Source organism: Orcinus orca, chromosome 2 (assembly GCF_937001465.1).
Source record: "Orcinus orca chromosome 2, mOrcOrc1.1, whole genome shotgun sequence".
In the NCBI taxonomy this organism is placed as follows: domain Eukaryota; kingdom Metazoa; phylum Chordata; class Mammalia; order Artiodactyla; family Delphinidae; genus Orcinus; species Orcinus orca.
In genome coordinates, this window is record NC_064560.1 from 57,861,776 (window position 1) to 57,875,427 (window position 13,652).

At 40.5% G+C, this 13,652-nt stretch overlaps 1 protein-coding gene across 9 annotated transcripts in view; it reads left to right on the forward strand.

Annotated features, from left to right (window-relative positions):
* Positions 1–13,652, forward strand: part of ARNT2 (aryl hydrocarbon receptor nuclear translocator 2) — a 198,772-nt gene that overhangs the window by 105,790 nt on the left and 79,330 nt on the right. For all 9 annotated transcript variants that reach the window (XM_033402969.2, XM_033402973.2, XM_033402966.2 and 6 more), the window contains exons 6-8: positions 329–431; positions 3,212–3,277; positions 3,620–3,705. In XM_033402969.2, the coding sequence (XP_033258860.1) occupies positions 329–431; positions 3,212–3,277; positions 3,620–3,705 (255 nt within the window). The remainder of the gene's footprint in view (positions 1–328; positions 432–3,211; positions 3,278–3,619; positions 3,706–13,652) is intronic.

Below are 13,652 nucleotides of genomic sequence, written 5' to 3' on the forward strand. Positions count from 1 at the left end.
TGGATTTAGCAATAAGAAAGTTGTTGGTGACCTTGGTGAATGCCGTTCCCATGAAGCAGTGGGGGAGAAAGCCGAATTGGAGGGACTGGTGGTGATGGAATTGAACAATGCAGAGGCAGCAAGTGTGGACCACTCTTTGAAGAAAACAAGGCATTTGACTTGTGTGGATTTCATTGCTTAAAGAATGTTGGGAATTCCAAGAAACAAACGACTTGCGATTTGTGTTGCCCCCTGTGTTTTCATTTGCAGAGCTCTCCCTGCACCTGCACCCCCCACCCCAATCAAAGGCAGAGACTTATGCAAATGTCCTTTTCTCTCTCTCTCTCAGGCCGGATCTTGGACCTGAAGACTGGGACGGTCAAGAAGGAAGGGCAGCAGTCATCCATGAGGATGTGCATGGGCTCCCGGAGGTCCTTCATCTGCAGGATGAGGTCTGTTTGGGGGAACAGTGGGCTGGGCTCTGATGGGGTTGCTCCCTTCTCACCTCCGCTGAGAGTCCTGATGGGCTGTAAGATCACACCTTCACTCTGGTGATGTCATCTGACTGCAGCATGTAAGCCTTCTCCTTCTTGGTCTGTCTCACCTGTAAATGGAGAAGATGAGTCGACAGTTGGACATATAGTTCAGGAATTCACGGGAGAGTTTGGGGCTGAAGACATAGAGTCAGGGATTGACGACAGTGAGGTGTATCTAAAGCCCCGAGACCGCATGAGATCACCTGGGAAATGAGTGTTGCTAGAGAAGAGCTCTGAGCTCAGGCCACCGCTGCACGAGGGAGGCGAGGAAGAACCGGCAGAGACTGAGAAGGAGCGGCTGGGCAGATGGCAGGGAACAAGAGAGGGAGAAGGAAGTCTCCAGGAGGAAGGCGTGGTCCACTGCCAGATGCTGCTGCTGATTCCCAGATACGAGGACTGAGGATCCATCACTGGACCCCAGAGGGAGAAGCAGCGGCAGCTGGAACTGCAGGCAGGTGAGCGAGGCGGGCGTCCTCCTCTCCTCCAGGAAAGAAGTCGGTCCCCGCTGGCCCGGGCACGTGCTCTCCCAGGCTCTTCTTGAGCACTTTTCCCGACAAGGCCACCCAAGTCCACACCAATCCTGATTCAGCTCCAGCACCTCCTGCCCTCTCCAACCTCCTCCCCGCCCCTGCCAAGCTTCCTGATGCTCCGATCTCAGGGCCGGGCACAGTGGAGCCACTCACTACCGTCACCTTCCTCCAGTGGTTTGCTTCTGGGACGGGGACTTACCACTTGAGCATCTGTTGGGAACTATGAAGTTACAGACAATCGATGTTTAAAATGAATCTATATTTTCACTAATTCAAAGTCACCTTTTAAAGCAACTCTACTTCTTTTTTTTTTTTTTTTTTTTTTTTTGCGGTACGCGGGCCTCTCACTGTTGTGGCTTCGCCCATTGCGGAGCACAGGCTCCGGACGCGCAGGCTCAGCGGCCATGGCTCACGGGCCCAGCCGCTCCGCGGCATGTGGGACCCTCCTGGACCGGGGCACGAACCCGTGTCCCCTGCATCGGCAGGCGGACTCTCAACCACTGCGCCACCAGGGAAGCCCAAAAGCAACTCTACTTCTTAAACAAAAACTGTTAATCTACGGCCTAGGCCATCTCAGATCACAGGTTGCCTGTGTTGAGGGGAGCCCTGCCTCTCTAACCTCTAGCTGAGTCCTGAGAACCGGCAGAGGACTTGAGTATGGCTGTCCTTTCCTCCCAGTCGGCTCCTCTCCAGGCTGAGTATTTGGAATGCTTCCAGAAGACACGGATGGAATCCCCTTCACCACCTGCCTCAGGTCATAAGGCGGTGTTGGAGTGACAATACACGAGCATCTCCTTGTGATTTAGCACTGAGTCTGCGCAGACTGCCTTCCCTCTGTTCAGCCTACAGGGGCAAGCTGGGGGGCTCGACTCACGTGCGTTAGTGTCCACCCAGGGACAGAATGCCATCAGTTAATGTAGTCCGACACAGCAAGGGCTTTCCACAGTGCTTTGGCCCATCCTAGCTTGATGGACATTCAGTCTAGCACCAGCGATGTGAATTCTTAATTGCACCGTCTAAGCAGTTGCCTTGTGAATGAATTTATTGGAAGCATCAAGTTCACCATTCCTGAGTAGCCTCCAGTGCCATTAGCACTGCCCTATTGACCAGATTCAGGCGGTCCGCTTCCTGCCCTGGTGCCTCTCAAGACATGCTCTAGGTAGCTCTTCCCAGTACCAGACCCACACTACCTGGATTTACCTGTAAGGTGTGCAGCACTGCCATCGGCTGAGAGCATGGCCTTCGCCTCCAAATAAAGCAGCTTAGTTTCAGGAAGACACTGGGCATTCCCAGGCAGCAATGTCTTCAATTGACCTGCTGTGAAAATACGCTCGTGCTGGCAGCCATCCCAGGTCTCAGAGTATATAACTGGACTCTTATCTTTGTTGTATTGAATACTGAGGCATCCAGGGCATTACCTGCTATGTAGCTGGGAAGTGGAAGCGCATGTAAAGAGTGGACGTCCTGAGAGCACAGGTCAGAGGTTGGCCACAGTGCAGGCTTTGGACATGCAGAGCCTGGATGCTGAGAGAGTTATGGAGAAGGCAGAAAAGGTGCTACCAGAGTGGGCAGTGGGACGCCTCACGTCCCCTGCCTCCCAGAGAAGGACCCCAGAAAGCCCTGATTCCAGACTCATCCCTCCCTGTCCCCACTCTGACCTTTGCCATCCGCAGGCCTGCAGCTGTCTGCTTATTCCTAGTGCCAGAACATTGCAGGGGAGGAGGCAGTTTCCACGCTGTGAAGCTAAAGCCTGAGAAGATGCTTCTGTTCATCAATTGGCAACATCTGTTTTGAGTTGATGCCTCTGCTCGGGCCTGAAGAGACACTGTTGCTGTCATCACCCTCTTCCCTTGTTTCCTGAAAGCCACCAAGTTACACTGAAATGATCTGCAGGACGGAGCATGGCCAGGATCCTCCTAGTGTCTTTCTGGTTGTCGGCGGCTCCTGGGCTGGGCCCTGAGGCAATTTCCATGTGCAGTGCAGAATGGCTCTTGCCTTCAGTGACAATCAAAATTCACAGGCATGCAACCCTGCTTCTGCACTTTGGAAAGAACTTGGCTACAGGGTGCTCGCATTAGATAAGGCCCATATACTTGCCTGCAGCACTATGTGCTTTATAAACTTGCCTAGGTCTTCACTCACTCTAATATATTTATCAAATCTTAGGTGTGGAAATGCTCCTTTGGACCACCTTCCTCTAAACAGAATAACCACCATGAGGAAAAGGTTCAGGTCAGTAAGCCTTTCTGATGTATGTTTTGGGGCTGTGCTGGTAGATAGCTTAAATGCACTATGCTAAGGAGTAGCCGGACTTGAAGACGGGGCTTAGCCTTGGAGAGCACCAAGAGACCCGCACATCAGGGTTGCAGTGGTTGAGATGAGAAAGGGAGTTGGGTGGATTTATTTTGCATATTCAGACCATGTAGGAGGAGGGAAAACAGGATGGTGGGAAGTCAAGATTGAAAACCACAAGGCCAACAGGAGAACCCAGTAACTTAGATACCAAAAGAGTCATGGACATCCTTGCCTCACCCCCAGATGTCGAAAACAAGCTCACAGAAGTTCTTTCTCTAGGAATGGCCTTGGCCCTGTGAAAGAAGGAGAAGCCCAGTATGCTGTGGTCCACTGCACAGGCTACATCAAGGCTTGGCCTCCAGCAGGTAAGCAGAACCTGCATATTCATTCCCAGGGGATCTCATGTTATTTCACCTCACCATGGTATCCTGTTAGAAATGCATTCTTTTTTCGTTTTTTTTAACATCTTTATTGGAGTATAATTGCTTTACAGTGTTGTGTTAGTTTCTGCTGTATAACAAAGTGAATCAGCTATATGCATACATATATTCCCACATCCCCTCCCTCTTGCATCTCCCTCCCACCCTCCTTATCCCGCCCCTCTAGGTGGTCACAAAGGACCAAGCTGATCTCCCTGTGCCACGCAGCTGCTTCCCACTAGCTATCTATTTTACATTTGGTAGTGTATATATGTCAATGCTACTCTTTCACTTTGTCCCAGCTTACCCTTCCCCCACCCCGTGTCCTCAAATCCATTCTCTACGTCTGTGTCTTTATTCCCGTCCTGCCCCTAGGTTCATCAGAACCATTTTTTTTTTCGATTCCATATATGTGTGTTAGCATATGGTATTTGTTTTTCTCTTTCTGATTTAATTCACTCTGTATGACACACTCTAGGTCCATCCACCTAACTACAAATAACTCAATTTCATTTCTTTTTATGGCTGAGTAATATTCCACTGCATATATGTGCCACATCTTCTTTATCCATTCATCTGTCGATGGACACTTAGGTTGCTTCCATGTCCTGGCTATTGTAAATAGTGCTGCAATGAACAATGTGGTACCTGACTCTTTTGGGGTTTTTTTTTTTAAATGTTTATTTATTTATTTATTTGTTTTCTTATTAGTCATCCATTTTATACACATCAGTGTATATATGTCAATCCCAATCTCCCAATTCATCACACCACCACCACCACCCCCTGCCGCTTTCCCCGCTTGGTGTCCATACGTTTTTTCTCTACTTCTCTGTCTCTATTTCTGCTCTGCAAACCGGTTCATCGGTTCCATTTTCTAGGTTTCACAAATATGTGTTAATATACCATATTTCTTTTTCTCTTTCTGACTTACTTCACTCTGTATGACAGTCTCTAGATGCATCCACGTCTCTACAAATGACCCAATTTTGTTTCTTTTTATGGCTGAGTAATATTCCATTGTATATATGTACCACATCTTCTTTATCCATTCATCTGTCAATGGGCATTTAGGTTGCTTCCATGATCTGGCGATTGTAAATAGTGCTGCAATGAACATTGGGGTGCATGTGTGGTTTTGAATTCTGGTTTTCTCAGGGTATATGCCCAGTAGTGGGATTGCTGGGTCGTATGGTAGTTCTATTTTTAGTTTTTCAAGGAACCTCCATACTGTTCTCCACAGTGGCTGTGTCAGTTTACATTCCCACCAACAGTGCAAGAGGGTTCCCTTTTCTGCACACCCTCTCCAGCATTTATTGTTTGTAGATTTTTTGATGATGCTCATTCTGACCAGTGTGAGGTGATACCTCATTGTAGTTTTGCTTTGCATTTCTCTAATGATTAGTAATGTTGAGCATCTTTTCATGTGTTTGTTGGCAATCTGTATATCTTCTTTGGAGAAATGTCTATTTAGGTATTCTGCCCATTTTTGGATTGGGCTGTTTGTTTTTTTGATACTGAGTTGCATAAGCTGCTTGTATATTTTGGAGATTAATCCTTTGTCAGTTGCTTCGTTTGCAAATATTTTCTACCATTCTGAGGGTTGTTTTTTCATCTTTTTATGGTTTCCTTTGCTGTGCAAAAGCTTTTAAGTTTCATTAAGCCCCATTTGTTTATTTTTGTTTTTATTTCCATTTCTCTAGGAGATGGCTCAAAAAGGATCTTGCTGTGATGTATGTCATAGAGTGTTCTGCCTTTGTTTTCCTCTAAGAGTTTGATAGTGTCTGGCCTTACATTTAGTTCTTTAATCCATTTTGAGTTTATTTTTGTGTATGGTGTTAGGAAGTGTTCTAATTTCATTCTTTTACATGTAGCTATCCAGTTTTCCCAGCACCATTTATTGAAGAGGCTGTCTTTTCTCCCTTGTATACTCTTGCCTCCTTTATCAAAGATAAGGTGACCATATGTGTGTGGGTTTATTTATGGGCTTTCTATCCTGTTCCATTGATCTATATTTCTGTTTTTATGCCAGTACCATACTGTCTTGATTATGGTAGCTTTGTAGTATAGTCTGAAGTCAGGGGGCCTGATTCCTCCAGCTCCGTTTTTCTTTCTCAAGATTGTTTTGGCTATTCAGGGTCTTTTGTGTTTCCATACAAATTGTGCAATTTTTTGTTCTAGTTCTGTGAAAAATGCCAGTTGTAGTTTGATAGGGATTGCATTGAATCTGTAGATTGCTTTGGGTAGTAGAGTCATTTTCACAATGTTGATTCTTCCAATCCAAGAACATAGTATATCTCTCCATCTGCTTGTATCATCTTTAATTTCTTTCATCAGTATCTTATAGTTTAATGCATACGGGTCTTTTGTCTCCTTAGGTAGGTTTATTCCTAAGTATTTTATTCTTTGTGTTGCAGTGGTAAATTGGAGTGTTTCCTTAATTTCTCTTTCAGATTTTTCATCATTAGTGTATAGGAATGCAAGAGATTTCTGTGTATTAATTCTGTATCCTGCTACTCTACCAAATTCATTGATTAGCTCTAGTAGTTTTTTGGTAGCATCTTTAGGATACTCTATGTATAGTATTGTGTCATCTGCAAACAGTGACAGTTTTACTTCTTTTCCAATTTGGATTCCTTTTATTTCTTTTTCTTCTCTGATTGCTGTGGCTAAAACGTCCAAAACTATGTTGAATAATAGTGGTGAGAGTGGGCAACCTTGTCTTGTTCCTGATCTTAGTCAGTTTTTCACCATTGAGAACGATGTTGGCTGTGAGTTTGTCATATATGACCTTTATTATGTTGAGGTAGGTTCCCTCCGTGCCTACTTTCTGGAGAGTTTTTAACCGTAAATGGGTGTTGAATTTGTCAAAAGCTTTTTCTGCATCTATAGAGATTATCATATGGTTTTTATTCTTCAATTTGTTAATATGGTGTATCACATTGATTGATTTGCATATATTGAAGAATCCTTGCATTCCTGGGATAAACCCCACTTGATCATGGTGTATGATCCTTTTAATGTGCTGTTGGATTCTGTTTGCTAGTATTTTGCTGAAGATTTTTGCATTTATTTTCATCAGAGATATTGGCCTGTAGTTTTCTTTTTTTGTGACATCTTTGCCTGGTTTTGGTATCAGGGTGATGGTGGCCTTGTAGAATGAGTTTGGGAGTGTTGCTCCCTCTGCTATGTTTTGGAGGAGTTTGAGAAGGATAGGTGTTAGCTCTTCTCTAAATGTTTGATAGAATTCACCACTGAAGCTATCTGGTCCTGGGCTTTTGTTTGTTGGAAGATTTTTAATCACAGTTTTAATTTCAGTGCTTGTGGTTGGTCTGTTTATATTTTCTCTTTCTTCCTGGTTCAGTCTCGGAAGGTTGTGCTTTTCTAAGAATTTGTCCATTTCTTCCAGGTTGTCCGTTTTATTGGCATATAGTTGCTTGTAGTAATCTCTCATGATCCTTTGTATTTCTGCAGTGTCAGTTGTTACTTCTCCTTTTTCATTTCTAATTCTGTTGATTTGAGTCTTCTCCCTTTTTGTCTTGATGAGTCTGGCTAATGGTTTATCAATTTTGTTTATCTTCTCAAAGAACCAGCTTTTAGTTTTATTGATCTTTGCTATTGTTTCTTTCATTCCTTTTTTATTTATTTCTGATCTGATTTTTATGATTTCTTAACTTCTGCTAACTTTGGGGTTTTTTTGTTCTTCTTTCTCTAATTGTTTTAGGTGTAAGGTTAGGTTGTTTATTTGAGATTTTTCTTGTTTCTTGAAGTAGGATTGTATTGCTATAAACTTCCCTCTTAGAACTGCTTTTGCTGCATCCCATAGGTTTTGGGTCGTCATGTTTTTGTTGTCATTTGTTTCTAGGTATTTTTTTATTTCCTCTTTGATTTCTTCAGTGATCTCTTGGTTATTTAGTAGGGTATTGTTTAACCTCCATGTGTTTGTATTTTTTACAGTTTTTTTCCTGTAATTCATATCTAGTCTCATAGTGTTGTGGTTGGAAAAGATACTTGATACAATTTCAATTTTCTTAAATTTACCAAGGCTTGATTTGTGACCCAAGATATGGTCTATCCTGGAGAATGTTCCATGAGCACTTGAGAAGAAAGTGTATTCTGTTGTTTTTGGATGGAATGTCCCATAAATATCAATTAAGTCCGTCTTTTTAATGTATCATTTAAAGCTTGTGTTTCCTTATTTATTTTCATTTTGGATGATCTGTCCATTGCTGAAAGTGGGGTGTTAAAGTCCCCTACTATGATTGTGTTACTGTCGATTTCCCCTTTTATGGCTGTTAGCATTTGCCTTATGTATTGAGGTGCTCCTACGTTGGGTGCATAAATATTTACAATTGTTATATCTTCTGGTTGGATTGATCCCTTGACCATTATGTAGTGTCCTTCTTTGTCTCTTGTAATAGTCTTTATTTTAAAGGCTATTTTGTCTGATATGAGAATTGCTACTCCAGCTTTCTTTTGATTTCCATTTGCATGGAATATCTTTTTCCATCCCCTCACTTTCAGTCTGTATGTATCCCTAGGTCTGAAGTGGGTCTCTTGTAGACAGCATATGTATGGGTCTTGTTTTCGTATCCATTCAGCCAGTCTATATCTCTTGGTTGGATCATTTCATCCAATTACATTTAAGGTAACTATTGATATGTATGTTCCTATTACCATTTTCGTGATTGTTTTGGGTTTGTTATTACAGGTCTTTTCCTTCTCTTGTGTTTTCTGCCTAGAAAAGTTCCTTTAGCATTTGTTGGTGGTGCTGAATTCTCTTAACTTTTGCTTATCTGTAAAGGTTTTAATTTCTCCGTCGAATCTGAATGAGATCCTTGCTGGGTAGAGTTATCCTGGTTGTAGGTTTTTCCCTTTCATCATTTTAAATATGTCCTGCCATTCCCTTCTGGCTTGCAGAGTTTCTGCTGAAAGATCAGCTGTTAACCTTATGGGGATTCCCTTGTATGTTATTTGTTGCTTTTCCCTTGCTGCTTTCAATATTTTTTCTTTGTATTTAATTTTTGATAGTTTGATTAATATATGTCTCAGCATGTTTCTCTTTGGATTTATCCTGTATGGTACTCTCTGTGCTTCCTGGACTTGATTGACTATTTCCTTTCACATGTTAGGGAAGTTTTCGACTACAATCTCTTCAAGTATTTTCTCAGACCTTTTCTTTTTCTCTTCTTCTGAGAACCCTATAATTTGAATGTTGGTGCATTTAATGTTGTCCCAGAGGTCTCTGAGACTGTCCTCAATTCTTTTCATTCTGTTTTCTTTATTCTGCTCCCTAGCAGTTATTTCCACCATTTTATCTTCCAGCTCACTTCTCCATTCTTCTGCCTGTTATTCTGTTATTGATTCCTTCTAGAGTATTTTTAATTTCAGTAATTGTGTTGTTCATCACTGTTTGCGCTTTAGTCCTTCTAGATCCTTGTTAAATGTTTCTTATATTTTCTCCATTCTGTTTCCGAGATTTTGGATCATCTTTACTAACATTACACTGAATTATTTTTCAGGTAGTTTGCCTATTTCATCTTCATTTATTTGGTCTTGTAGGTTTTTACCTTGCTCCTTTGTCTGTAACAAATGTTTTTGTCATTTCATTTTTTTTTTTTAATGGGTGGTTCTGTATTCCTGTCTTACTTGTTTTTTGGCCTGAAATGTCCAGCACTCGAGTTTGCAGTCAGTTGGATAGAGCTGGGTCTTGGTGCTGAGATGAGGACCTCCAGGAGGCCTCACTCCGATTGATATTCCCTGGGTCTGAGGTTCTCTGTTAGTCCAGTGGTTTGGACTCAGAGCTCCCACCACAGGAGCTCGGGCCCAACCTGCAGCCTGGGAACCAAGATCCCGCAAGCCAGTCGCTAGGGTTCCCTCCATCCCCTTAGGTGTCCGTGGTCCCCCATTGGTACCTGGTAGGTGCCCTAGTTGTGAGGAGACGCGAATTACGTGTCCTCCTAGTATGCCATCTTGACTTCACCAGAAATGCATTCTTAAAGAAAGAGACAGGAAAATAGTCTTATTTTCCTTTGTAGTTAGAACATAGTGATCTTTGTAACTGCAAAAAAAAGTCCTGCTACTTGAAACAAAGGTTTCTAAAAAGAGCAATCCTGCAAAGGTGGTGGGAGCCTCACAAATCCTTTCTATGATCTGTCACCCAGAGCACTCTGTAAAGTCAGAGTGACATTTGAAACGATAATTGTATTCAAGTCGTTAGAGAAATGCAAATCAAAACCACAATGAAATACCTATTACGCTCACTAGGATGGTTCAAATAGACAGACAGTAACACGTGTTGGTAAGGATTTGGAGCAACTAGAACCCTCACACTTTGCAGTGGGGATGTAAAATGGTGCAGCTGCTTTGGAAAACAGTCTGGCAGTTCCTCAAAAGGTAAAAAACACAGAGTTGCCTTATGACTCAGCAATTTCACTCCTAGGTGTATATATATATATATATATGTTCAAGAGAATTGAAAGCATATGTTCACAAAGAAAACTGTACCTGAATGTTCATCGCAGTATTATTCATAGTGACCAAAATGTGGAAACAAATCACATGTGTACATCAGTGGGTAAATAAAAAGTGGTGTATCCATATGATGAAATAGTATTCAGCAATAAAAAGCAATGCAGTAGTGATTCATGCTATAATATGGGCAAACCTTGAAAACATCATGCCGAGTGGAAGAAGTTAGACGCAAAAGGCCACTCATGATTCCACTTATGTGAAATATCTGGAATAGGCAAATCCATTGAAACAAAAAGTAGATTTATGGTTTCTGGGTTTCTCCAGGTGGAGAAAAATTGGGAGTGACTGCAAATAGATATAGTGTTTCTTTTCAAGGTGACAAAAATGTTCTAAATTTAGATAGTAGCAATAGTTGCGCAACTCTGCAAATCTAAAAACCACTGAATTGTGTACTTTAAGATGGCACATCTTACGGTATGTGAATTATATCTCAATAAATCTGTTGCTAAAAGAATATATACAATGTTAAACCATTTGTGGACACTTTATGGCCCCCAGAGTAGTCTGGCTCAGTGGATGTTCCAGGTCAGCTTGAGTACAACATGTATTTCGCTGTTGTTAAATGGAGTATTCTTTAAATGTCAATTAGATCAAGTTGATTGATAGTGCTGTTGAGGACAGCTATATCCTTATGGATTAGTTACCTGCTTGATAGATCAATTACTGGAAGAAGGGTGTTTAAGTCTCCACTGTAATAGTGGCTCGGCCTATTTCTCCTTGCAGTTTCCTGTTTTTGCCTCACATATCTTGACGCTTTTTTGTTTGGCTCATACGGGTTATGGGTTTTTATGTCTTCTTAAAGAAATGACCCCTTTGTCATGTAGTGCCCTTCTTTATCCCTGATAATTTTCCTTGCTCTGAATTCTGCTCTGTCTGAAATTAACACAGCTACTCTAGCTTTCTTTGGATTAGTGTTAACATGGTATATCTTTCTTATCCTTTAACTTTTGAACTTTGTCTTTATATTTAAAGCGAGTTTCTTATAGACAACCTATAGCTGGGTCTAGTGTTTTTAATCCATTCTAACAATCTGTCTTTTATTTGGTGTATTTAAACCATTCACATTTAATGTGATTATTGATATAGTTTGATTCATACCTAACATGTTTTTTTAAATTTAGCTCAATGTTTACTTTTTTATTTTTTATTGGAGTATAATTGCTTTACAATGTTGTGTTAGTTTCTGCTGTACAATGAAGTGAATCAGCTATATGTATACGTATATCCCCTCCCTCTTGGACCTTCCTCCCACCCGCCCCCCAATCCACCCATCTAGGTTGTCACAGAGCACTGAACTGAGAGTGAAGTCAGCCAGAAAGAGTAAAACAAATATCGGATATTAATGCATATATGTGGAATCTAGAAAAATACCTAGCATGTTTTTGATTCATTGTATTTGTTCTTTGTTTCTTCTTTTTCTCCCTGCTCTTTCACCTTCCCTAGTTTTCATTGAGCATTTTATTTATTTATTTTTCAGTCCAGATGGTGTTGACTTTATATCTGATTCAAACATTTTATGATCAAACTGTCTAATTCTAAAACATGCCAGTTCAATACCTCATTTGCATGCTATGAGCTCCTTTTTTTAGGGCTTTTTTTTCTTTTCTTTTAAAGAGGCAGCCTTTATTTTAAGGATTTTTACATTGAAGAATTCAAAAACTGGTAGGTTTTTGGAACTTATTGATCTGTATTTAAAAGGAACTGTTGACAAAGATTCACCAGAAATAATCTGAACAAGCAGGAAAGTACAGTTAATACTACTGAAACCTACTAAAATAATTCCAGGACATACGGTTTATCCGACATCATTGAGCATTTTATATGATTTCATTTTCTCTTCTCTCTTGGCATATCAATTATATTTCTTTAAAATTATCTTTATTGTTTGCCCCAAGTTTGAAATATACATTTACAACTAATATAAATCCACTTTTAAATAATATCATACCACTTCATGGGCAGTGTAAGTACCTTATAGCTAAGTGTCCTTCCTTCCTCCTTCCCATGTCTTCATGTTGCCCTCATTCACTTTACTTATCCATAGGCTGTCATTGCCCAATACAGTTGACCCTTGAACAACGTGGATTTGAACTGCGTGGATCCACTTATAAGTGGATTTTTTTCAGCAAATACATATATGTACTGTAAATGTATTTTCTTTTTCCTTATGACTCCTGGTAACATTTTCTTTTCTCTAGCTTACTTTATTGTAAGGATACAATATATAATACATATATCATACAAAATATGTTAATTGACTGTTTATGTTATCAGTAGGGCTCCCAGTCAACAGTAGGCTATTAGTAGTTAAGTTCTGGGGAAGCCAAAAGTTATACATGGATTTTCAACTAGGTGGGGTGTCAGCATCCCCAGCCCCCATGTTGTTCAAGGGTCAACTGTACACTGTTACTGTTATTATTTTGAACAAACAAGTCTATTAGCTCAATTGAGAATAATAAAAATAAAATATTTTATTTTTACCTTAATTTATTCCTTCTCTGATGCTCTTCCTTTCTTTGTGTAGATCTAAGTTTCTGAACTATATCATTTCCTTCTTCATGAAGAACTTCTTTTAACATTTCTTGCAGGACAGTTCTGCTGGCGATGAATTCTCACCATTTTTGTTTTTCATAGAAAGTCATTATTTCTCCTTCACACTTGAAGGATAATTTCACTGGATATAGAATTTTAGGTTGGTGGTTATTTTCTTTCCACACTTTAAATATTCACTTCATTTTCTTCCTGTTTGCATGGTTTCTGATGAGAAGTCCACATAATTCTTATCCTTGTTTTTCTATATGTAGTGTGGGACTTTTTTTCTGGCTTCTTTCAAGATTTTTCTCTTTGTTTTTGGTTTTCTGCAGTTTGAATATGATAGTGTAGTTTGCTTAGTCTTTTTTGTGGTTTGTTTTTTTTCATTATTTGTACTGGTTGGTATTTTCTGAGCTTCTTGGGCCTGTGGTTTGGGGTCTGTCATTAATTTTGGAAAATTCTTAGACATTATATCTTCAAATATTTCCTTTGTTCCATTCTCTTTCTTCTCCTTTTGGTATTCTAATTACATGTATATGTTTTGAAATTGGACTACAGTTTAGGGGTGTTCTGTTCTGGGTTTTTTTATTCTTTTTTCTCTTTACATTTCAGTTTTGGAAATTTCAATTGACACATCTTCAAGCTTACTGATTCTTTCCTTGACTATGTCCAGTCTACTGATGAGTCTTTCAAAGGCATTCATTTCTGTTACAGTGGTTTTTTTTTTTCCTAGCATTTCCCTTTGATTCTTTCTTAGAGTTTCCATCTCTCTGCTTACATGACCCAACTGTTCTTGATTTTGTCTACATCTTCCATTAGCACTTTGA